This window comes from Eptatretus burgeri, chromosome 3 (assembly GCF_056783735.1).
Source record: "Eptatretus burgeri isolate ZD-2024b chromosome 3, Ebu_testis_v1, whole genome shotgun sequence".
Taxonomy (NCBI): Eukaryota; Metazoa; Chordata; class Myxini; order Myxiniformes; family Myxinidae; genus Eptatretus; species Eptatretus burgeri.
The window spans coordinates 52,884,348-52,911,201 of NC_140963.1; the positions used below are offsets into that span (position 1 = coordinate 52,884,348).

The 26,854-nt window shown below is 46.6% G+C and overlaps 1 protein-coding gene across 6 annotated transcripts in view; it reads left to right on the plus strand.

Moving 5' to 3' along the window:
• CFAP91 (cilia and flagella associated protein 91) overlaps window positions 1–26,854 on the plus strand; it is a 125,410-nt gene that overhangs the window by 96,756 nt on the left and 1,800 nt on the right. For 5 of the 6 annotated variants that reach the window (XM_085873351.1, XM_085873350.1, XM_085873349.1 and 2 more), the window contains 4 exons: window positions 2,308–2,379; window positions 6,156–6,302; window positions 7,743–7,964; window positions 26,317–26,453. In XM_085873351.1, the coding sequence (XP_085729477.1) occupies window positions 2,308–2,379; window positions 6,156–6,302; window positions 7,743–7,964; window positions 26,317–26,453 (578 nt within the window). Of the gene's footprint in view, window positions 1–2,307; window positions 2,380–6,155; window positions 6,303–7,742; window positions 7,965–23,812; window positions 24,061–26,316; window positions 26,454–26,854 lie in introns of those variants that run through there. The other variant, XR_015056117.1, reaches the window with a different exon arrangement.

Consider the following 26,854-nt stretch of genomic DNA (forward strand, 5'->3'; position numbering starts at 1 on the left):
CTCTGCCTTGTCACCCCTGATTATGTGCACTAAGTTATTAATTTAAGCCGTCATGGTCCCAAGGGGACATTGGGTTATTTTATTACCCTCACCGAAGGAGAGGGTATTGCGTTTGGGTCCGTTTGTTTGTCTCTATGTCATGTCTGTCTGTCTGTCTGTCTGTTTGTTTGTTTGTCTGCACAGAACTTTCGTGTTTTTCTCCGCAACGGCTTGGCGGATTGAGGTGAAATTTTCACCATTGGTGCGACTATTCATGGAGAAAGTTTTAATCATAATTATGACATCATAGGTCATGTAATGTGGCAGCCATGTTGAAAAAACAAAAACTTTGGAACTCTGTATCTCTGAAACTGCACCAAGGAAAAATTGAAACTTGGCACATGGCAAATACTCCAAATGGGGAATAAGTGTGATTTTTTTTGATGACGTCATAGGTACCTTCATTATGACGTCATTATTTCATATGTAGAATGCTCCATCTGATCAGTATGAAAGTTTTTGAGGGTCATCTGGCCATAAAATGGTCCACAGAAAAAAAAATTGATAACATCATTGGTTACATGACTCGGCAGCCATATCGTTTTTTTTTTTAAAAAACCTTCAAAAATCTTCTTCTCTAAGGTGGCTGAACCGACGAGGCAAAACTTTACACATATCCATGAGGAATAAAATTTACACATAACCACCTGTCCATGAGGAATAAAAAGTTCGCACATCTGATGTCATAGGTCACAAGGTTTGGCAGCGGTATTGGATTGTAGAAAAATATTAAATAATGTTTTCTCTGGCACCGCTTAATAAATTGACATGAAACTTCACAATTATGCTCTGGTCATGATGGGGAATACATGTTTTAAATTTGAAATTGATCGGACACATGGTCTGACAGCCAGAATTATTTAATTTTTTGATATGGGTTTTTTTAAACTTTTAATTTTCTTTGAATAAGGCTCACTTGGTTGTGTGTGGATGGGTTTGAGGGTAGAGGAGTAGCAGCTGAAATGAAAATACTATCCAGGTTCGTTCTGATGACTTCATCTTTGCTTTTTGCTTGTTTGGGGTCCTTCTGATGACTCCAATGCAGGACTGCAATGATTTGGTCTTCCATTTGATTTGAATTGAATTTATTTTCATTCCATTATAGATTGAATTGAATAATGAAATAAAAAAAACTTCATGGGTCAGGGTCAGGTGTCCGATCAAGGCGGGGTTGCATCAAAGCGGGGCGTCTTGGCACTCGGTCATCACTGCCAGCAATTATAAAGTGGCAGTTATAATTATGTCTCTTATTAATTACATAACACACCAGTACACAAACACCACACAAAATACACCACACAAAAGAAGTCCTGGTCAGGATCTGCAATCTATGATTGCTCTTTTTCTTGTTTAGTATTCATTTGTAAAAGTCTGTGATCACCGTTTTGTGGCCGTGCTCCTCTTCTTCTTCCTTCACCTCCCTGCGTGGTTTTGTAGTGTGGCCATTTTCTTGTAATAAATGCTTTCCTTGGTAATGCAAACTTGTGTGTTGTCATTTGGAATGTGCTCCATAGTGCATAGCAAATTGGCAAATTAACCTGTTAGATGGACAGATTGAATTTGTGCTGAAGCGCCTGTATAAAGTGAATAAGTTTGCGGACTCGCTTGCCACTCTTGGCAGTCAAAGTCACTGCCGTCATGTATTTTTAAATGCTGATTGGCACCAAAATATACCAGTGGACGCAGGGACATTGTCGACCCTTACCCGCCAGTGTCACGATCGGCGTGGAAAATGCGCAACCGTTGCAATATTTTATAGTTCCTGTTCCTCGGTTGCCATAAGGACATTAAGCATAAACCACAAAGTGGAGAAAGTGTGGAATGACATCACATGTTGACTAGACTCGGTGGAGCAGACAGGAGTACTCCCTTTTCTGAAGGTTATCAATGAGCTATCTGGGTTAAAAAAAAAAATTGAACTGATAAGAAGATAGTGGCATTCCACTTCTCTTGAAATCAGCTCTATTTCCAAAAGCTGAGAATGCAATCCCGAATACTGCTTCCTTCAACTGGATTATGAATCCACAACCTCTGATATACTAGTCTACTCGTCGTATCCTTATCACCAGACCACTGTACCATTTCCTTTGTTGAAGCACAGCATTGTGTGTGTATTATTTCTAGAGTTAATGCTTAATCACTGCAAGAATGGATAAGCAAATTAAGATACATTTTGGAGCATTTCTGATTTTTTTCTGTTTTTTTTTATCTATTGTTATGATAAAAGCATATTACACATTTCTGTTTGATTGTCTGTCATCTGTACAGGAAGCTGAGATGCGATACCAATCGGTAACCTTCCTCCAACAGTTGATTCGTGGTCGGGCAGCACAGATGATGGTAAGGTGCTCCCACATGCTCTCATGTATTTGAAACTGAACTGGGTGTGTTACATGCCGTTTGTTTTATGACTAATGTGAAATATATTGCCATAAAATTTTTTTATACAAAGTCCAGGCTCATGGAGGAGCGAAACAAATGGAGAACGAGAGAGTTAGAGATAATTTCACAAGGGAGGGAGGGAGAGAGGGAGAGAGAGAGAGAGCATTTCACAATGCAGAGCTTGGTCAGGGTATCGTATTTATCTTTGTGACCCCTTTCACACACTTGGGCACCATATTCAAGTTGATCTGCTTTCAGACTCACCGACATATCCACTGACACACACAGCCATTACAATAACTTCTCTCATCCTTTCGGGAATGGGCGAGGCGAATGAAGGGGTTTTCACCAACACTGAAGGGCAGAAGCAATTATGCAGATGGGAAAATAAAGGAACACAAGATAATGCAGGTGAGAAAGAAGCCTGGACTTTGGAATGTTGACAAGGAGCTGGTAATTTGATGAAAACTTTCAGCCTGGTGGAGGTTGGATGTGTGGGGCAGAGGTGTAAAAGGCATGGAGGGGCAATTATTCTTTCTTGTTTTTTAAGACATTGTACAGGCTCGTGGAAGAGCTAAGACACAGAATAGATCAGGACACAACATAACAAAGAGAACAGCAGGAGAAAGGGGAAATGCCAATAGCAGCGTGGTGGGAGAAGTTAGACAAATAAACAAGGGATGGTGTTGGTAACGATGAGGGTTCGGGGAGAATGCAAAGGGTGGACATGATGGATACAGAAGCAAAATTTTGGGAGGAATTATGGTGGTTTAATGGATGCAGAAAAGATCATGGCTTTGGATAGATGACCTGAGATTGTGGTGAACAGCTGTCTTGAAGACCAGGAGGAAATAATGAGATTGAAGAGAGTGTGGAAGGTGGTTCCACAGGTGGGAAAAGAGAGGAATAAATGAGTGTAGGTGAGTAGTGGTTATGGATTGAGGAAATTTCACAAGGAGGGGGTTTCTTGTGGACCACATGTGTCCTGCAGATACTTGGAGAGGACAGTGGGTGCAAGAACAGAAATGATGTGGAAGAAGACAGAGAGACCACCAACCTGTCGGTGATAGTGAAGTGATAGACCCATACACTCAGCTTCATCGTGAGAGATTCCAATGACCTAAAAGCTTTGGTTTCCAAGATGTGAGGCTGGGGAGCCAGCCTAGAGGGGAGAGCAGCACTCCATCAAGCTGCGGATGAAAGCCTTGTAGGGTGGATAGAAAGGTGTGTCCAGGAAGGGCTTTGCCCGATGGAGGATGCCCAGTCGGAATATGGCTTTCGAAGCCAACTTTGAAATTTGGCTTGCCCAAGAGAGATCATGGCTGAGAGTGAGACCCAAGAGTTTGAATGACTGAACCTCTGAGAATTGTTGAAAAAATATATGGGAGGGTTTCTGGAATGGTCCTTTCAGAGAGAGAGACAGAGAGAGACAGAGAGAGACAGAGAGAGACAGAGAGAGACAGAGAGAGACAGAGAGAGACAGAGAGAGACAGAGACAGAGACAGAGACACAGAGAGAGAGAGAGACAGAGACAGAGACAGAGACAGAGACAGAGACAGAGAGATTTCTCTGGATTGAAAGATATGATCCAAATGTTTGACCAGGTTGCGATTTTGTCATGGTTTCAAGAGAGAGAAGAGGCTGCTGCCTGTCTGTCAGAAGGATAAGGGATGTCACGGCAGAGAGTGGTGTCATCAGCAAAAAGATAAAGAGGATTTTCCAGTTAGTGACATCATTGATGAATATTAAATATAGAATGGGACCTATAACACTGTCTTGGGGTACTCCAGCCTTGACAGGGAGAGAGGAAGAAAGGGTTCCATTGAGAGCCACACATTGGACACGAGAGTGGAGGAAGTCAGTAATCCAAGAGTGGAGTTCGCCTTGGATTCCATAGGCGGGCAGTTTGGAGAGCAAGGCAGGATGTATCAAAAGCTTGAGATGTGTCCAGAGAGACTGCTTTGATCTCATGTTTGATATTGAGGGCATCTACCATTGTTGGGAGAGTAAAAGCAGCATGTCCAAGGTAGAGTGACCAGGTCTGAATCTGAACTGATGATCTGAGATGAGGTTTTTGGAGAAACAGAATAATTTTATGTCAACCACGATGATAGATTCCATGACCTTGCTTTTGATTGGAAGTACAATAAGCTAATTGGTCTGTAGTTAGGGGGATCTGTGTTTTTTACTTTTTATGTAATGGTGTAGTTTTGGCTGATTTCCAAACAGATGGAAGATGACCTATGGTAAATGACAGGGTGAAAAGGGCAGAGAGAGAGGAAGCCCAAGAGCAGCAGAGCAGGTTTTTAGGACACATGAGCTGATGCCATCCGGTCCAGTTGCAGTCAATTAGCATTCTGACAATTGAAGTCACCACATACGAGGAAGAGAGAGATGGGATGAGTGATTAAAAGTTGGTCCATGTCATCTGAGAAAGAGAGAGATGAAGATGGAGTCATCACCGTTGGGAGAACGGTACAACACAAACAAACATGAGGTAAGAGCAGAGGGGAAGTCACAGCCAGAGGTACTCCTGGGGTGTTGGAGGTGTAAGAGCAGTACACAGAGAGGGAGGAATGGAGTTCTTGATGTACAGTGCAGTTCTACCACCAGAATGGGGTTCAGGTCGATCAAACCAGAGGTGACAATAGCCAGGGAGAGACACTAAGGAGCCTGGGATATCTGGTGGGAGGAAGGATTCTGTGAAACAAATGATGTCTGGTTTATCAGCAGCGGCCTGGATTAAGAGATCTGTCAGGTTGGAGTGTAGGTCCCGGATGTTTAAGGTCCACACAGTTAGAGATGGGGGGATGGGGAATCATTGGGATGGTGCAGGATGGAGGGGAAAGCTTTGCGGGGGCAAGGTGAGACTTTGGGGGAGTGGGGTGAACGGGAAGATTTGAGTGTGTGTGGGGTGGGGGAGGGTTTGAATTTCTAAAACTTTTAACTTGTGAAAACTTGTAAATATAAATCTGTGAAAAAAATCATTATGCCTGTCAGGATGCTGTAGATGTATTACACTTACCTTAGATCTGTGCGATCTGGATGTGATTATTGACTCGATAATAAACTGTCAGAGTCAGTTTCTTCATCGGCAGGGAGTTCCATCACAAAGTGTGCCCTCCCTCAAATGCAACGTGCAGTGTCCATTCTGCTAGAGTTAGTTGGTCGCCATTAAAGATCTTACAATGCCTTTCGTGTCATGGAAGACTTGTGGCAAAAGCTCTCCCTCAGCCAACCCCCACAAAAAGGTGGGAATAATTGGGGTTGTTAAATAAGTAGTTGTAGTCCAATGACTTAGCATAAATCTACAGCACTCCATTGAGGAAAGCTATGGCACAGATGTGATTGGCCAAGTGGTGTTTTCTATTACATCATCTTCATCTCTTCTTGAGTCTTAGCCAGAACTTTAATCTCCTTTACATGTGTATTTGGAAGCATAATACGAGATGACCCAAGTTAAGATGTCTGGATCAAGTCAATACCATAATATGTGTCTCAGTGTCTCGGTGTGTGTCTCTGTGTGTGTCTGTCTGTGTCTCTGTCTATCTGTGTCTCTGTCTCTGTCTCTATCTGTCTCTTGCTCTCTCTCCCTCCAGGAGACAACTAGCATGTGGCACATCGGCATTCCAATATGCAAACCACAAGTCTCCGGTCATTAAAAGATCGACAACAACAGCACTTGTATTACACTCGTCAGATAATATTTTTTGTGACTGTTATTGTCTGTGCAGGCTTATTATGATTTGCAGAAGAGAGGCGACCTTATTGCAGAGATGAGAAGTACCCACGGCCTGCAGCCGGAGGAGCAAAGGCAGCAGAGGCTGGAGCAGCGACATACACTCGCCTTGCAGCGAAACCAGTCTCTTCACCTCCAACGAGTAATCACCGCAAAAATACTCATGAAGTGGAATCTGCCTTGTTGTACACCGCCATTCTGCTTCACAATGTTACTTGAATTGTTGGGGATCCAAACCAAGTGTTTTTACAATTAAAAGGGATTTTGTATTTCATGTATAATAAGGCTCAAAAAGAAAATAAACTTTTGATCATGTGATACAGAAGACAGTTTTACTGAAGGTCAAAAAGTTGAAATAAATGAATCTACCAGAAAATTACCCAAAGAGCTATTAGTCTTTCTTCTCTTCCCTTCCACTCCCAACTCCCCCATTTTGTTGCATTTTTCTTTCTACAACCTTCTTCCTGCTTTTATTTTTCTTCCATGTTCTTCTTTTCCTCCTTCACCATTTGATTGCCTTCTCATGTGATTGTCTTTCCTCCTTATCACTGCTCTCTGTTTCTTTCCCTATGCTTTCACTGCCATTTGCCTTTTTACCTGCTTTTCTTCTTCTTTCTATTACCTTTTCTGTTTTAGTCGACCTTGACTTTTATTATAATTTCCTCTTCCATGGCTATTTCTATCTCTGCTTCTTTCTGTCTTTATCAGGAAAGAGATGTGCTTTGGGGAGTCGGGAATTCCTGCATGAGTAAAGTGAAACAGAGTCGTTTCTGGTTTTATTTATGTCTTGCATTCGCGATTAGGGGGCAATATAGTTATGTAGACACAATATTAGGGTTGAGATGGGGGCAGCCAGGGGTAAAAAATTTGAGTAAATTAAGAATATCTAAATTTGCTTTCTCTCTTCCATGAAGCCATTTCCCTCTGTCTACCTCGTGCCGATCCCTCTTGTCTTTCAAGAGTGCGACACATCGTCAGCTCTTGATTTTTCCCATTCCCACCTCTACTCTCATTGACCCATTTTGCTCCCTCCTTGTTTTCCTCCTTCCTTTCTTGCCAATTGACCATCCATTTGTGATGGTCCATGTGTTTCTTTGTCTGCCTGTTTCATGCATTGACCCTTTTTATAGGGTGAGTCATAAGTCCCTGGATATGGTTTTAGCTGCTTATAATTTTATAATAACGAATTTTTGGTCGTCCACTGTGCTTGCTGTCGATCATACATCCAGTTTGAAATACCTTTTTTCCCCAAAGATGAAGATTTGATTTTGGCTTTCCAAAATGCTCCTTGAAGTCTTGTTGCACCTGTTTCATTGTCCTGTTGGTATTTCTCCTCTCGTGGTACCACACCACTGCTACCGGCCTCTCTTCCACTGCAAATGGACTGATGTCTGCCATCTTGGTTTAATGTATTAATTGTATTATCTGAAAAACAATGAAAAGAGTATAAATAGATGGTATAAACAAATTATTGTATCAGCAGCTAAAACCGTGTCCTGGGACTTATGACTCACCCTGTGATTATGACAGCACCAAGAGGAAAAGAGACAGAATGTAACAGCAAAATTCCCCTCTCTTACAGTCTCAACGAGTCTCAGCTCTGCTCTTGGAGGTCGAGGGAGCTTTCATCTCGTCTATACTTACCCATCTTGCCAATGACATTGTCCTCTATTTGGCTGAATCAAAAGCCAGTTTCCTGGCCGAGCATGCGCTCAAGCTGCGAAGCTTGCGTGAGGCGCGGGAAGCAGGATGCAGGCAGCAGGAAGAGAGGAGGAGGCGGCAGACGGAGGAATGTTTCAGACAGGTAAGACCCATGAAATATTTATTTGTTGTCCTTTGTTATTCCGTGCACGCGAAGTGAAAAGCGGGGTTAAGCAATTGGTTCGCTTCTGTCTGTCTGTCCTTCTGTCTACAAATGCCAGTTTATGATCGTGGAATAACTTAATTTCATTTGAATGTTATATTTTGAACATGAATCGGAGCTGAATCGGAAAAACAAACCTGTAGTGTAACAGTACTTTGTCTCTGAATTTGTCCCGATCAAACATGCACAGAGAGGAATGAGATAATAACTAACTTTAGTCTGTCTGCCTGTGTGGCATCAAACAAAATTGAAAATCATTCCAAACAGGAAACTTGCTGTTTTTAAGGACGTCATAAAGGACACAAACAACAGGCATGAAGAACTGTGTAACATGTTAAATAAGGTGGTGTATAAGCTGCATCAACAGCGGTAAACTTCCGGAATGTTTTTTTTCTACGACTTCCAAATTCTTTGTTTTATTTCATTTGAATTATTTCCTTGAATACTGGAGAACACAAATCGCCTTTTTACACTTTCAAAATACTCCGTTTAGTGGTACTTGGACAAAATATTACAGCATTTTAGCTCATCACAACCAATCAAATTTGCCGCTTCTCGACCCCACCCATGTCCTTGTTTCTCAAGACAGCGTGGGGTAATGTGTCTTATGAACTCTAGTTTATTTTAGAATGTAACATGAAGTGAATATCTTCCTACAATCACAGAAATTGTCCTGCGGTATATTCAGATGTGCCAGTGAGAAATGGAAAATAAAGCAGAACTAAATATGAAGGGGGAATCTACATATTATGTTTGCACATGCAAATTCTAGCTTCTGACCACGTATGAAGCGTTCATCCGCAGTCTGATGGAGTACTGCTCCCCCCTCTGGGGTGGTGCTCCTGCCTCACACCGAGCTCAGTTTCACGCTGTGGAAACCAGGGATTTTAGGAAAATTGGTATCTCCTGCGATGAAGCTGAGTCTTTGTCTTTGGTTCTTTCACTCTCTCATTGGAAGCAGGTCAGTGGTCTTTCTGTCTTCTACCGTCACCTCTCCGGCCTTGCCCACCCCCCCCCCCCCGGCTCTGTCTGTGATATGTCCCCCCGATATTTCCTCAGGGCGCTCAAGGTCCACCAAAAACCCTTCTGGTGAAAATTCCAAAGTTAAGAATTACTGCTCACCTTCACTCTTTCATTCCTCTTTTTTCCTGCCTCTGAAACAAACTCCCATACTCTCTTCAATCTCACTCCTCCCTCCAGGTCTTCAAAACATCTGTTCACCACCATGTCATATCTTCCCCCATCCAAAGCCATGATCTTTTCCACCCCCATTAACCCACCCCAAACCCACCTCCTTCAAATTCCCTGTTTTCCTTCCTAAAAGACCCTGCAGTACCATCTTCTTTACCCTGTGTACCCCACCCCATCACTCTCTCTTCCACAGATCTCCTATTGTCTCTGTTCCCCACTATTTGTGCTTCCCTCTCCCACCCCTCTTGTCTCTTGCCTTGTTATATGTGTCTGTGCATTAGTTCTTACACGAGCCTCGACATGGTTTCCAAACAAATAAATAAATAAATTAATGATTAATGGATTTTTCATATTTCGTAATAAATGATGTCCTTTGCGAAGAGTAAATATAAATTTACATATTTAACTGGAGAGTTAACCCCGAATCATAAATTAATTATATATATATTGTTATGGTTCTAGGAACCGTATGCATACAAGACATACAGTTGTCCCGAAGTTAGTTATGCCATTAAGTATATGTGCAGATAGAACCCCTCCTTGTGTGTAGTGGGAAAGCAAAAGGGGGTGCGTTGCGATGTTTTTTTAGTTAGATTAATAAATCTTTATATCCCCTCGATCACGATCCAGTGTCCGCCTGCGTCTCCGGAGCCTCTGCCGGACAGATTGTCGCCACTTTAGGCATGCGGGTGCTCTGTGGTCTAATGTACATCATAGGCTATGTGAGATCGTGCCAGACGGACAGGTTTGGGAATTTTTGACGATTTTCTAATTTTTACATTCGTTTACATGGCGATGTGTGACGTCACCGCTGAGAGGCGTAATGACGTCATGATATAATCGGGCATTCGCTGACGTCATTACGTCTGTCATTGACAGACCGTCACCGCTGAGAGACGTAATTCCACTCATAGAAAACAGCGTCTGCAATGTAAAACCCTCTTCTGCACATGCTGACTTCCTCAGAAGATGCATTTGACACAAAAATGTATATAAATCACATGTGAACACTGGATATATTGACGTCCGAACGACCCCTCACTTCAGAAACTTCGTGCGGAGCGCGGGTTTGGCTAGTATGTATATATATATATATATATATATATATATATATATATATATATATAATTATATATATATATAATTATATATACTGTATATGTATATATATATCTATATATTATATATATATATAGATATATATATATATATATAATTATATATTTTGTATATGTATATATATATATATATATATATATATATATATATATATATATATATATATATATATATATTCTGACCACATTCACCAACAGAACAAAGTTGTTCTGTGCGGATTATGCGGTTTTACCGTGTGAGACATAATCTGTCGTGATGCTCACCATAGCAGTCAGGAGGTGCGTCTGATGTATAAACGATGAATGTGGTCATCATTGGATAGATATTTATCAGTATACCATCCTGATGAGGGAAAATAAGCCCGAAATCTGGATCGGTGGTTCCGTTTGATATTTAGCTGATGATGACCATATAATGTATGTTTCTTTGACAGAGTCACCGGGCCGAAGCCTCTGTGTTGGAGGTGATGCTTTGATGTGGACTGTTGTTCAATGGGGATCAGCGGAGTGCTTGTCTCACTCCTCATCTGTGTGTGTATGTATATGTATATATATATATATACATATATATATATATATATATATATATATATATATATATATATATATATATATATATATATATATATATATATATATATATATATATATATATATATATATATATATTGTTGGGGGTTGGGTGAGTCTCGGGTTCCCATCTGACTCCCCAAAATTGCAGGCCGTTGCACAAGGATAATTCCGTGACGCGGTGGGTCGCTAACTGACCGTGAACACCAATAACTCAACCATGTGACTTAGGGTCCTCTGTCTATGGGTTAATCGGGTTACCTAATTAATCACGTGACCTAATTACCGGGGTCACGCTGTCGGTACGCCTTGTCCGAACCAGATCACTTTACCGGATCAGATACAGCCGAGCAACACTGCCAAGGACATACCGGATAAAAGGAACAGATCGTTGGGAATAAAGTCCCGGCTAGGTTAGGATACGGACCATGCTGGATCAATGAAAGAAAAGACAAAAACGAGCTGGGAACATTTCTACAAAGGATTTATTACAGGCAGGCGAGGAAAGATATGTGGCACAGTGAATATAACTTTTATTGTGGTGTGTAAGCAGAGATAGGAAGAAATGTGAAAGGTGTAGCAATAATACAAGCAACTTACAAAAGCAGACACAGAGCAGAGTTATCCCGATATAATTATTGTACAATCTTAACTTAAGCGAGGACAAGCGCCAGGACACACACACACACACACACACACACACACACACACACACACACACACACACACACACACACACACACACACACACACACACACACACACCCGATGAAGAGGAGTTAATGAAGAGAAATAGCAGAGGAGATGAGGCTAACGGTCTCTCAATACCTTGCACGATTGCCCGACCGTGCCATCAGTACGTTTTGGGGGGATGCTCTGCTGGGCGATACCTCCCTGAGAGCTGGCGCATCGTCTCTTGCTTCGTGGCACTTCGTGCAGCTGGCGTCAGTCCAGAGAATGAGACACGACCGTTGGGCATGAAGGGAGGGACTTGGGTGGAGTCAGAAGCCAATGGGTGGAGAGAGGCGGAGTCCGAAGCAAGTGGGCGAAGAAGGGCGTTGAGGTGGTGAAGAAGGCAGAGTCAGCAGGCAAATTGGTAAAGAAGGGCGGAGCCAGCCGGCGAATAGGTGGGTTGTTAATCCCAAGCCAGACAGAACGAGCCAACAGGAATGAAGACAGGAACGATGGGCAGGAATGATGAGGAGGAATGGCGAGCAGGAACAACACACTAGCGGCTCCGCGACCCATCATTTTATTGATCCCGTGGTGTGGGCGGGGGTGACGACCCGGAGCGATGTGTGGTTATCCGAATTGGCTGCTCTGATTGGGTCCCGGCCAGCACACGGTCCGGCCGTCATGACTGGAAGCGGCTCCACTTTACTTCTGGCCAAATGGTTCCAACCTGTGGAATCGTCTCGCTCCAAGCACCATGACACGAATTGCCCTGCACTGAGCTCCGTGATATTAATCGCCTTGCACCGAATCTCGTGCCGTACCCTGGCAACCCGTGGTTGGCGTCGGTCAATGTACCTGTTCCGTGGTGTACCACACGGCCTGAGCAATCCGGCCGCACAGCATGCCTTTGCCTGGTAGCAGCTGCATCGAAGCGGAGGTGCGAGAGGATGTCTGCTGTCTGCGGGAAACATTTATGGCCGTCGTGGTGAGCGAAGACCGACGGTAAGATATTATTGTAACGCCATGCGCAGACCCGACCAAAGATGTGTGTTATTCATGCCCCATTCTGTACAATGATAAAGTATCACGGGCTGCACACGAGTCCGCCATTGTACATATTGGTCAGCGCGTGGGTCCGCCCGCCATCGAGCATACCCTGTACATTGCGCGCGGGTCCGCCATTCTACACGTGGTCAATGTGCGGGTCCGCCATTCTACACGTGGTCAACGCGCGGGTCTGCCCACCATCGAGCATGGTGTTCGCAGTTATCAGAGGCGGTGGGATGCACGGTGCCAGCCTTGATCTGTGTTCGGGAATTGAGGGAAAGGATTGGATATAATTATTAAATGGAGATTTGAATTAAAGAAGAGTGTGCCGCATGCATACTGTATGTTGTTAGCATTTGGTGTGTTAGTTATGCCTCTGATCGCCTGAACAGTGGGTGGGGGGACATCGTTGTTCCGCACGTGCTCCATCTAGCGCTGGCGTTTATTGTTGGCTTCGACTGCTGCCCTTGGGTTTCTGTGAGGACACATTCTTACGCGAAGGGCGCGGATATGATTTTTACTGATGGGTGTCCGAGTGGTGTGTCTGCTGGCCTCGCGAGGACCCCTTGCTTGGATTTACCTCAGGAATAGTGAAAAAGAAAGAATAGGAATGAAGTTCAGAGGTTTAATCATATCAAACTATGAGATTTACACAACACACTGATCCGTTCGACCCACTAGACAAGAAGGAAGGGACTATCATTCTGAACGTACATTAATGAAATAACTGACTCGGGACCACTGTATGTTGGCTGCTTTTGGCGTTGAAGGGATGTGGTTTTCAGAACCGCAACTATATATATATATTGTTGTGGTTACCAGATTCGCAAACCACCATTCAGGTCCCTTAGGTGAGGTATCTCGGTAAGTGCATGTGTAGTTAGGCCCAAACCCGTTGTCTAGTGGGAATACATGTCATTTATACGTGCTGCGACTCTTCAGGATAGCCGTTTTTCTTTTACTATCTTTATTTTGGACCAATCGCCACCATCACAACCACAACAACAACCACCAACCACAACGCCGCTTCACCACAACCGCCATGACCTTTACCGTCGCAACTCGCCACCATCGCATCACCGTCATCTCGCGCCACTCATGGGCGCCGATGCTGGACTCGTGTAGGGCGCGCGTTGAACGGCGTGTACAGGATCACGGGTTTTCTGCTTCAAAAACGGATCCAAAACGACACACGCCCACTTTTTGCCGTCCAATCGGTGAGCGAGGGGCGAATTGGCCCCGCCCCCAGGGCGATCGATATATGCAAATTTGTGGATCAAAAAGCCTTCACGCCCACTTTTTCTCGGGCCAATGGGGAGCGAGTTGAAAGGTCAAAGGGAGGGGGTCAAAGGCGAAGTTACGGGGGGATAAAAGGACGGTGTTCGTCAGTCAAAGGAGTAGTAAAGGTCGGAACGAGGCGAAGGAGTCGGAACAGAGAGTCAAGACTTCGCGGGCGGTGGAGCTGCTCGTCGTGTGCGTTGAAGTCGGAACGGAGGGGACGAGCTGTGGAGAGGCGGCGAGGGCGGACGAGGGGGTGCTCGCGTCGTGCAGGGGGCTGCACCTGGGGGAGGCCGGCGGCGCGGCCTGGCCGGGGTGGAGACGCTCGTCGCGCACATAATAAAGATCCTCTATACCCCGAGCATCAGCAACCCCCTCCTGTTTCCCCCCCGCGCTGAGATAGTGCGACCAAGGGGGCCCCGTTCCCACCCCCCTGCCAGGCACTGTCCACGAGGCCCGCGGGTTGCGGGGCCATCGCCGCTCCGCGTCTCATCACCAGACGGGTAGGCCCGACCAGGTCTCGGCCCCAGGCCTACCCCATCCTTGGGGGTATTTCTTTTCCTTGGTTTTGGGTATGTGTTGGCGGCGCCGTCTGTGAAGTAGAATTGTATAAGTGTTGCCGTGTGCTCGGTAGTCGGTATTAGCTCTGCACTGTGTTTTCACTTTTATGTTTGCTTTTTGTGTAAATGGAATTGTGTTTTCTTTTTTGTGTGCATTTGGTGGAATTGTATTTGTGTGCTTCCCGTGTGCCGAGAATAAATGTGCTTTATTGTTGAACTGTTCTCCCGCTCGCCGTCATTTCCTCCATTGAATCCCCATCTTGCTTCACGTAAAGGGTTGGTAGTGGGCTGAATACGCCCGATAATTAATCGAACCGTCGAGGTCGACGATAACACCGCCGGTTATTCTGATAGTACGGAACGGGTCGCTTAAGTGGCCCGTGTCCGAAGTCGACCTGCGGCGAGGTGCGATCGCCCGGTCTACCCTCCCCGTGGGTACTTAGGTAGTTCGAATCTCGCGAGCAACCCTATCCCACGCGGGGGCTGATTGGCTCGCTCGCGTTCAGACCGAAAGCTCCACCCGTGACTGGTTCTCGGCGTTAGTCCGAGAGGGTCACGTCTGGACTGTCCGTCCGTGGGCGACGTGCCGCGATTCGAGTTACGTGGCCGTCGCACGCCGGCGGGCGCGAAGACCGCAACACTGGTGTCAGGAGTGGGATACAAATCCATCGCCCTCGCGGCACTGGGTGTCGGAGAACAGGAAAACGGGCTCTCCTGTCTCCGGCTAAATTCTTACGGGAATCGGTCCAGGGGTGAGAGAAGCGACCCCGATTCCCTCCAAATTACGAGCGAGCAAATTAACCCTTCACGAGAAGCAAGATGGCGTCTCAAGGCGAGCGGGAGCCGGGGTATAAGAAATGGATGTAGAATGTGTAGGGATCCATGGTCCAGGATGAAATCCCCGTGCAGGAAATGTTGATTGTGCAGGAACACGGACTCGCCCAACTAAACCCAGAACCTGAAATGGTAAGTGCGGCAGCGGCCGCAGTGTATGACACCTCCCCCCCTCTCCACCAAAACCCTTGCTAAAACGGTTCAGCTGAGTGCATCCAACATGGCCCAGCTTACAGCCATGCTGGCGGCAATGAACGAAAAGATGAATGCGAAAATGATCGAAAAATGGATGCAAATACAAACGAAATGAAAGACATGAACAAGCAAATGAATGAAGTGAAAACGACGATGGATGCGAATACACAACACATGAACGAGAAGATGGATACAAATACAAATGAAATGAAAAACGAAATGAACAAGCAAATAAACGGAATGGAAGCAAACATGAAGGAAGAAATGAAAGAGCTACGGGGTGAGACGCAGAACATGGGCCGATGCCTGCAGGCGGGCATGAAGGCCGTGAGCAGGAACTTAAAATGGCGACTCCACGTGTCGGAACAAACGAGCTGGAAGGGGGTGCACTGGCTGACAGGCCCGCGGTGGAGGCGGGTGAAAAATACCCGTGGAACGTGTTGGGCGAGGGTCGTGACGATGACCGAAAGGGAAAAATTAAATGGGGAGACCAAAACGTGTGAGACGAGACACGAGGTGACGACAACGGAAATAATAGTTGAGACAAGGGAGGTAAAGGGTGAAGAGTTGGCAGAGACACGGGAGACAGAAAAAATAGAGGGAAGACTACACGGTGAGAGGGACGGGGTAAGTGACGCACACACACACACGGAGGTAGTGGAGGATAATGGGGGTGAGCTCGCGGAGCGTGCAGGGACCCGGTGTGAGCACCTGGATGGCCTCCTCCAGGAACGAGGGAGGGAGTATGCCCCCTTGAGGCGAGTCACGACCAGGTGAGTTCGGTCGTGCTTTGCGAGGTTGAGGGGACGAGTGCTGTGGACGGGTGCACGGAGAGCTTGGGGGGTGTAGAGGCCCCGGAGACCCTTGTGGGGACACAAATCCCCAGTGTGGTTGTCCCTGTGTGTGTGGTGCAAGGTGTGAGTGCGGCACCGTGTGTGGAAGCGACCCCGTGTGGAGTGGTGTGGTGGCGATGGTGCCAGAGTGCGTGCTTCCCAGCACGCCGTGTGTGGATGAGGCACCGTGTGTGAGAGAGGCCGCAGTGTGTGGATGAAACGGCCAGTATGAATGAGGCACCACGTGTGAGTGGTGTGGTGGCGATGTTGCCGGAGTACGTGCTTTCCCAGCACACCGTGTGTGGATGAGGCACGGAGTGCGAGTGAGGCACCGCGGGTTAGTGCCCCCGCGTGTGTGGATGAAACGGCCAGTATGAGTGAGGGAACCGCGGGGCAGTGCCCCCGCGTGTATGAGTGAGGGACGTTGTGTGGAAGAGACCGCGTGTGTGAGTGTCGCCGTGTGTATGAGTGAGGTACCGCGGGTGAGTGCCCCCGCGTGTAAGGAGTGAGGCACGGTGTGTGGATGAGGCACAGCGGTTGAGTGCCCCTCGCGTGTGTGGGTGAGGCACCGCGGGTGAGTGCCCCCGCGCGAGTGAATAGAGCACCACGTGTGAGTAGTATGGTTTGTGTGAGTAGTGAGGCACGCGTGAGGTGAACGGCCGTGTGCAAGGTCGCTGTGTGCCAGGGAGACCGTGTGTGTGAGAGAGCGGTATGTGAGGGAGATGTCGGTTGGCATGCGGGAGCACGCAGCCGCGTCTCCCCGTGTGAATGTGATGGTGTGGACTGTGTGCGTCGTAACACGCAGGTGTGCGTGGGTTGAATGGAGACGACGACGGCGACAGAGGAGAGAAAGCCGAGTAGCGGCTGTGGCTGTTTCGGGGACCGTGCCGGGTTCACCCAGCAGTGAGCACGCGGTTCGCGCTGTGCAACGCACGAGACGACCACGTGCTCGCCTGCGAGAGTGAAGTCCCGGTCCGGAAACGCACGCGGTGGATTTGCCGATCCCGCGGACGGACAAAGTTTAGGCAGGTAAATGGATTTGGACCGGACGGGTTCTCCACGCGATCGTGTGTGTTAAGCTCCAACGGGCAAAGCACATGTGTTCGCGTGGGGCACCCCCCGAGACGTGTGGCTTGTGTTTTTTTTTTTTTTGCGCACGGTGACGCCATGGCTGCACGTGTGGTTGGAATCCGGCAGGAGGGTATCTCTGCCGGGATGATCCCGTCCAAGGAGGGACGAGGAACACGCAGCTGCATGACGTCACGGGCAGGTGCAAAGTGCGCGAGCTCTGAGTTGCCGCGCAGGTGCTGCGCATGGAAAAAAAAAAAAAAGCAAGCCTCACTTTCGGGTGTACAGGATTCCTGGGCAAGGGGTGAAAGACCCCCTTACCTGGGCACAGGATGGAAACTAGTTAGGGGGAAGGGTTAGCTTAGCTAGACCGACTTCATGGGGCAGGGGTAAGTCCTCATGGAGTCCGTGGAATGGATTAGTTAGAGGGATTGTAGCCAGATTTAGGTTGGGAAATAAAATGATTGATTTGGAGACAGAGACAGACTTTGGATGTGTAGAGGGGACGTAGCTTAGCTACGTAGTGTTAAAAGGAACGTGCTACTAGTTTAAGGGACGACGTGGGAGCACGAGTTAGTTAGGGGATGGAGTTAGAAGGATGGCAGAGTTCAGTGGTGTGTGTGTTGAAGAGTTGGTGAGTTGTGAGGCATGTGCATGTTGAGTGAGTGAGGCCAGCGGGTCTGTGTGAATGGAGTGAATGGGGAATGCATGGTGCGATGAGTGATTGGGGGGAGGAGTGACTCCCGCCCAAGGGACCCCGGGGTCAGTGTAGATTGAGTTAGCTGGGTTAGTCAAATTGAAAAATGGAGGTCGTTTTGTTGTTGGTGGGAATGTAGGCTCGAGACCCATTTGGAGGGGTGCAGGAGCCCTGTTGACGGGCTTGGGAGCGTGGCTGCGAAAGGTGAGTATCGCTGAGTGGGTACCCCGGGCACCAGGCTAGTCGGCCGCGGTAGGCCATGGGCCCATGGGGGGCCGGGATAGAGTAGTGGGCACGGGTGCGCCTGCTTGGTGCGGGGGCCCGGGGCGCCATTAGCCGCGTGGGCAGTGTTGTGGGCACGGGTGACCCTCGGAAAGGGGCCCGGGAGGCCGGCCTGCCACGTGTGCGTTTCAGGGGAGGTGCCATGGGGGCACTCCCCGGTGTTAGGGAGCTGGTAGGCTCGGAGGCAGTGTAGTGCCCGGGGTGACATAGCGGGACATTCGGCAGAGGGTCGTGCCTGCCAAAGGGAGCCACGTGTCCCTGCCAGGAGACCGTGTGAGGGCACGGAGAGAAAATTGGGGGAGCGAGGCCCGAAATTGTAAGGACACCTACACAGCCGACCGGAATCCGGGTTTATAGAACCAATAGTTTAAGCGAGAGGCGCTTGTTGAAAGCCCCGGGGTAGTTTAAGAGTTAATGGTTAGGGTAGATTAGGAGATGTACCCCTCCGCACCATCCATCCCTCGCTGTCGTTGTGGGCCGCTGGACCCACTTTGGTTATAGATCGCCGAACTCTGGGAGGCCATTCTGAGGCTTCGTTGGGCCTCGACACAGGACGTTAGCTCTCCCTTGTTCCCTCCGGGAAGGGAACGTAGGGGTTGGGAGTAGGCTAGGTGACAGGATAGGTTAGCCGAACAAAGACGATAAAGGGGGTTAGGGGACGATTTATAAAGGGGAAGTAAAAATAAAACAACAAAAAATAAGTTGGGGCTAAATTGGGGTTTGACAAATTAAGGGAGTGGGTATGTACAGTGACAGGCAAAGGCGATAGGTTGGGAGGGGAGACAGGTAGGTAGGTCCGAGCCCGCCTTCCAGTGGCCAGCACCACCGCACTCCTCCACCAACCTCCACTGAACGGCAAAGGCTAGCCAACTCCATCGGCTGGCCGTGTTTTTCTTCGAGGCGGAGGCCGGCCAACTTGATCGGCAGCTGTTGTGTTGCTGCAAGGCCTGTGCCGGCCGGATCATCTGCAGCTGTGGTACTTCAAGGCCTGTGCCGGCCAGTTCATCTGCCGGCTGTGTTTGCCTGCAGCGGCCTTCCTTCTGCGGGCTGTGTGTTGCCTGCCACCTTTGCCATGCCATGCCCACTGCCCAGGTTCACCAGCCCCGTTCAATTTTTGCTTTGCCCCCCCTGTTCATTTCCATGTGCGCCAGGATCAAGGCAACAGTTTGCAAGCTGCGAGAACTGCCCTGTTGGCAGCTACAACACGGGCCTGCAGTGGCGGCCCGTGCACCGTGTTTGCGTCCATCCATTCATGCATCCATTCGTTGTGCTCATTGCGTGTGCCACTTGAGCTGGCACGGAGACTGCGTTTGTGCAGCCCATGCACCGTTGTGGTTCACTGCGTTCAGTTCGAAAGGGAAGGCCTTGGACTGCGTGTGAGCAGCCAGCCACGTTCCCTGTCACCTGCATTGTTTTGAGCCAGAGACTGCATGCGGGCAGCCTGGCTCCTGCTAACTGCTTTCTTTTGCAGAGTTCAGTGATCCTGGGCCATGGTTTAGTGTAAAATTTGTAAGTTAAGGTTAAGATGTACTGTAAATATGAGTGCGCCCCGGCATGTTTGTCTTAGCGCCGGCAATTTTATTTAAGTCGTCCGTGTGAGTGAGTTTGTTTAGGTAGTTACGCAGCCCTTAGGTTATTTATTTTGGGGACACGAATACCATGAATGTCGCACTCAGGGATCCGTAGGTAAAGTGTACTAGGGAAAACTACACATGATGGCACACGAAAGTTTGACGACTCGGGACGAGTCTGTAAAAAGGGAAGGGGGTAGTGTTGTGGTTACCAGGATTCGCAAACCACCATTCAGGTCCCTTAGGTGAGGTATCTCGGCAAGTGCATGTGTAGTTAGGCCCAAACCCGTTGTCTAGTGGGAATACATGTCATTTATACGTGCTGCGACTCTTCAGGATAGCCGTTTTTCTTTTACTATCTTTATTTTGGACCAATCGCCACCATCACAACCACAACAACAACCACCAACCACAACGCCGCTTCACCACAACCGCCATGACCTTTTACCGTCGCAACTCGCCACCATCGCATCACCGTCATCTCGCGCCACCCATGGCCGCCGAGGCTGGACTCGTGTAGGGCGCGCGTTGAACGGCGTGTACAGGATCACGGGTTTTCTGCTTCAAAAACGGATCCAAAACGACACACGCCCACTTTTTGCCGTCCAATCGGTGAGCGAGGGGCGAATTGGCCCCGCCCCCAGGGCGATCGATATATGCAAATTTGTGGATCAAAAAGCCTTCACGCCCACTTTTTCTCGGGCCAATGGGGAGCGAGTTGAAAGGTCAAAGGGAGGGGGTCAAAGGCGAAGTTACGGGGGATAAAAGGACGGTGTTCGTCAGTCAAAGGAGTAGTAAAGGTCGGAACGAGGCGAAGGAGTCGGAACAGAGAGTCAAGACTTCGCGGGCGGTGGAGCTGCTCGTCGTGTGCGTTGAAGTCGGAACGGAGGGGACGAGCTGTGGAGAGGCGGCGAGGGCGGACGAGGGGGTGTTCGCGTCGTGCAGGGAGCTGCACCCCTGGGAGGCCGGCAGCGCGACCTGGCCGAGGTGGAGACGCTCGTCGCGCACATAATAAAGATCCTCTATACCCCGAGCATCAGCAACCCCCTCCTGTTTCCCCCCGCGCTGAGATAGTGCGACCAAGGGGGCCCCGTTCCCACCCCCTGCCAGGCACTGTCCACGAGGCCCGCGGGTTGCGGGGCCATCGCCGCTCCGCGTCTCATCACCAGACGGGTAGGCCCGACCAGGTCTCGGCCCCAGGCCTACCCCATCCTTGGGGGTATTTCTTTTCCTTGGTTTTGGGTATGTGTTGTCGGCGCCGCCTGTGAAGTAGAATTGTATAAGTGTTGCCGTGTGCTCGGTAGTCGGTATTAGCTCTGCACTGTGTTTTCACTTTTATGTTTGCTTTTTGTGTAAATGGAATTGTGTTTTCTTTTTTGTGTGCATTTGGTGGAATTGTATTTGTGTGCTTCCCGTGTGCCGAGAATAAATGTGCTTTATTGTTGAACTGTTCTCCCGCTTCGCTTCGTCATTTCCTCCATTGAATCCCCATCTTGCTTCACGTAAAGGGTTGGTAGTGGGCTAAATACGCCCGATAATTAATCGAACCGTCGAGGTCGACGATAACACCGCTCGGTTATTCTGATAGTACGGAACGGGTCGCTTAAGTGGCCCGTGTCCGAAGTCGACCTGCGGCGAGGTGCGATCGCCCGGTCTACCCTCCGCGTGGGTACTTAGGTAGTTCGAATTGGCGAGCAACCCTATCCCACGCGGGGGCTGATTGGCTCGATCGCGGTGAGACCGAAAGGTCCACCCGTGACTGGTTCCCCGGCGTTAGTCCGAGAGGGTCACGACTGGATTGTCCGTCCGGTGGGCGACGTGCCGCGATTCGAGTTACGTGGCCGCCGCACGCCGGCGGGCGCGAAATCTCGCAACAATATATATATATATATATATATATATATATATATATATATATATATATATATATATATATATATATATATATATATATATATATATATATGGAAGCAATTGATTTGGTCTCAAAATACCACTTGACAATGTTTATTCTTTGCTCTGGAGAAAACTTTGGTTATGCTTGAATGATTTTTCCAAAGATCATTGATCACTTCTGCAAAACAAATATTGGGTAGTCGATCTATCTACCCTTATTATCAGTATTTCCGTCGATATGTTTGTCTGTCTGTCTGTATGTATGTCTGTTCGGCCCAGTGCTCCTTTAATACAATGGCAATTTCGATGAAACTTGGCTGGTAGGTTCATACCATGACCTAGTTGTGTGCAAATGAGAACCGTTGCTATGGACCCATCCGTTACCTAGCAACGGACCTTTGAAATTTTCAAAAAAAATCTCAAATTATTTTTTTTTTCGAAAATCAAAAATTGGGCCACAAGCGACTGTGGGCAGTACATTCAGCCATATTGTCAAAAATTTTCCAGCCGGATCCTATGAAAACTGTCGGAGAAGATAGACTTTGAATGAACCCTGGTCAAAAACAATAAAAAAACGACGAAGTTCGTTATATCTCAGAGACTATGAGTCAGATATACATGAAACTGGTATGGTCGGTTCATGGTATGTCCTAGTTATGTGTGAGAAAGAACCGTTGCTATGGACACTTTTGTTCGCTAGTAACTGCTGAAAAACGACTAAATTCGACTTGATCGACTACCTATGTCTGCCTACCGGCTTGTATACATACACGTGTGTACATATATGTATATACAGTATATGTGTGTGTGTATATATATATATATATATATATATATATATATATATATATATATATATATATATATATATATATATATATATATATATATATATATATATATATATGAGACAGAGATAGAGATAGAAATAACCCCTTAACAAAAATGAATTATATATAGAAAAAATATATATATATATATACGTACACACTATTTCTTCACACCATCTTTGCAATCCATCCTTCCATTGGGACCATACTCTGTGCAGAGCATTGGTGCTGTCTAAGCAGTCTTCTTGGCTATTGGACACAATCCAGGACAGGTCACCACTCCAACACAAGACACCAGCAAGTTGGCACTCATTTTGCCGACCTCAGATGGATGACAGGCAGAATCAACCCCACCTGGTATTAATTCAACAGTTGAGTCGGATTTGAACTCAGGATATCTTTACCACACCTCTTTTTACACACATTTGAAATTATGCAATGGCCATGTGAGCAGCCTGGTGGTGGAGTAGGTAAGGCATTGCCCTCTCTGGTGTGGGTTAGATTCCCATGCATGGCTGAGAAGTTTAGGAGATAAGCACAAGGGAAATGGAATACACAGGGTGTGTCAATAAGAGGTTAACCACTTCAAAACTTTATTAAGCAAAACATTGAGTAATAAAACAAAAAATTAACTCGGAAAATGAAAACCAAATCATGGAGAAATGAAACTCATTATGTGTTAATGCGCTTTTAGTTGAGGTGTTCAATGTGAGCACCCCCACACACACAACATGCATTCACATGGATTGCAAACTTTTCAATGACGTTTCTGCAAGTTTTAATGGATACTGTCTGCACATAAGCCTCAACTGCTGCCGTCAGATAAGGTTCAGATCTGGGGTGTTCCTTGTAGACGTTAGCCTTACAAGCTCCCCAGAGGAAAAAATCCAGCGGATTGTGGTCAGGGCTGTGTGGAGACCATTCATTTTCCAAACACAAACTGAGAACTTGTCCGAATTTTTGATGCAGAAAGGCAATTGTTTCATTGGCTGTATGTGGGTAGTATCATCTTGCATGAACCACTGTCGGTGGAGGGCTGTAGTGCTCATCAATCAAGTCTTCGTGAAATGCGTTGCCAATCGACTGGTATCGTTCTTCATTGATGGTAACCGTTCTTCCATTTTTGTATTCAAACCAATACAGCCCAAACACACCACTGGAGCTGACAGCCACAGAAGCAGTGACTTTCTGACCCTTAAGCGACTTCTCTTCAACCTCATCTGGGCGTTGACTTCCCCAGAAAATGTTGTTGTGTGAAAGTGTGCCTCGTCACTAAACCACACATCGTGAATCCAGTTTGGGGTTGCCTTCATCTTCTGCTGCAGCATCTCACACAGAGCGACTCGTGCTGCTTTATCCCCATCTGTCAATTTATGGGCTGTTGTGATGTGGTAAGGAAAGAGGTTTAAATGTTGTTTCATTATTCTTCTCATACTGCTGCGAGTGAGACCCAGTTCAGCCAATCTTTGTCGAAGCGATTTTTTGTTATTTGCATGACTGATTCACGAACTCGTTCTATGTTTCCTTCACATTGTACACTTCTGGACCTTCCCTTGTTAATGCTGAGAATCGTCCCGTCACTTTTGAACTTTTTCACAAGTTTCCAAATGGCTGGCTTGCTTGGCTTGTTTCTGGGATGCACTCCATATTCAGTACAGAACGTCATCTGGATGGAAGCAGTTGATTTGGTCTCAAAATACCACTTGACAATGTTTACTCTTTGCTCCGTAGAAAACTTTGGTTAGGCTTGAATGACTTCTCCAAAGATCATTGATCACTCCTGCAAAACAAACAAAAAATTAAGGTAATAACTAAAAGTACAAAGGTCATTTGAAGCAGTTAACCTTTTATTGACACACCCTGTATCATCATGAGAAAGGTGAGAGGTGCTTTCAAGTTACTATCATCAAATACAGGGAGAGAGTGAGGAAATAGAGGAAGAGATTGGGCACCACAGCAGTTGGATTTGAGCTCGGCCAACTAGGTGCTTATTTACACCACACATGAGTTGTAGAAATCAGTGATGTTACTAACAGCTTAAAAAAGCACAGTTAATATATCTGTAATTTTCACAAAGCCCTGCCACTTTCTGACAATCTGGATTGAAGAACAGTTTAAAGATAGCCATTTTGCCCAAAATGCCCAGAAAAAAATTGGACTCAGCCCCTTACCACAAAGTGTAAAACTGTCAATTAATTATTCTTCAACCACAGTCAGAAGCTCCAAGTTACATGGTCGTGAGACAACCACAGACACTTCAGGTCCTTCCAGCCACCACTTTCCACCACCACCCTGCTCAACACCACTTTATAGCTTCTTCTTCATTTGTATACAGCACAAGACTGTGGGGTAGCATAATGGCTGAGGACGCAGCTGTGCTACTGATGCAATGCTCTGATGGTTATGGTAGAAACTTGCAATTTGGCCATGGTATTGGCAATAGCTCACCTCCTCTTCGCAAAAGACACCATGGGGTTATTCATGTCCACCAATGAATGCTGGCAGATGGGATTCCCATTTAACCTCCATCTGAAGGACGGCACACACATTGATGAATCGGTCTGCCTGTGCAGCTTCTGTCACCTCACCAGCTTAGAGGCAAGTGTGCATACCTCTAGGCCATCGTGTCAGCTCTATAAACTGTCAATGAAGTCATTTGAAAAGGAGTTGAATGATAACACTGAACAGTTAGAGTTAGAAATGCATTTGTGCAGCTTCTGCATGAGTATCTTGTTTCCCCATGCACATAGTGCAAAGTGGGGTTAGGCAATTGGCTCACTCTGTCTGTCTGTCATTTTCGTTGTATGATCGAGGAACTACTTAATTTCAATTGAATTTTATATTTTGAATACTGCAGAACACGAACCGGAACATGAATCTGCAGTCTATCAGTACTTTGGCTCTGAATTTGGCAATTTTTATGGAATCTCATCCCGAGCACATTTGCGCTCAGCATGGTAAAGCAATTGCTTCAATTTGTCTGTCTGTCTGGCAGTCAAACAAAATTGAAAATCATTCCAAACAGAAAAGTTACTATTTTTAGGATGTCATAAAGGTCACAAACAGCAGGCATGAAGAACTAATGTCACTTGTTAAATAAGGTGGTGTAGAGATGACATCGTCCAAACGATCTGTTTACTTAGCGCATCTTTTTCTCAAAGTTTGTTAAAAATTTATCACTTTTCCAAAAGAGTTAGCAGAAGGTTCAGCTCTATTCTGTTTCATTTGTCCCATCGGCTTCGGATGGTTGCCATCACATCCATTATTCAAAGTTCATGAACAAAGCTAATATAGATCGTGCTTGGAAATGCAAGAGTTGAAAAGACCACTCCCATGTCCTTTTTCTCAAGACAACACAGGGTAAGGTGTTTTATGAACTCTCAAGTTAATCAAGTTCTGTTGGTTTATCTCAAAATCCACCTGAAAATGCAGCAATATTTAGAAACCTTTCTTCTTTGAGCTATTCAGTAAAATATTGGTTTTATGAAACTTGAAACTAAAGGCTTGAATACTTGAATCTACAGAACTTGGTTATACTTGCTACTCTTCTCCCGACTTCTAACTATTGTTAATTTTGGCTGTCCACATGAGAAAATATATCTCCAAAGTTTGAACTTCTGCAATACGGCATTGCTGTCTGTGTGCAGGTGGTGCACGTCCACCAGAAGTGTATCGGGGATTTCCTGCAGCCACTTATGGTGCATACTGGCTGGGCATGTGCTGAGCGCCAGGCCGAGAGGGAAGTGAGTGAGTGGTCAGCTCGAATCACTCAAGAACCTGACCGGTGAGCATTACTAGCAAATCGATCAGTCAAACTTGGGCCCAGGGAAATAGGTCCACAATCATTCAAACTTTAAATGGTTTTGCACATCTTTCACAGGTGAAGTTAGGAAAGAAAGAGGAGAATAATATTTAATCGCAATAGTTAGTGAGCATTCCTTTGATTGAGAAAGGTGTGACCTTCACGTTCAGTACATTGTTTGTTTCCCTTCATGAATGACATTGTGTCATGCAAGAACAGGATGGAATTTCCATGGAGAATAGATGTTAAACTTTCAATGAGAGAGGTGTGTTCCCCAACAAGAAAGTCACATCTGTTGAATTAAGGTGCTTTCAAGCACCCTGGCAGCAGGAGATATGTGTAAATGAATGCTTTAGGGATTGAGAGGGAGCATAACATGTCAA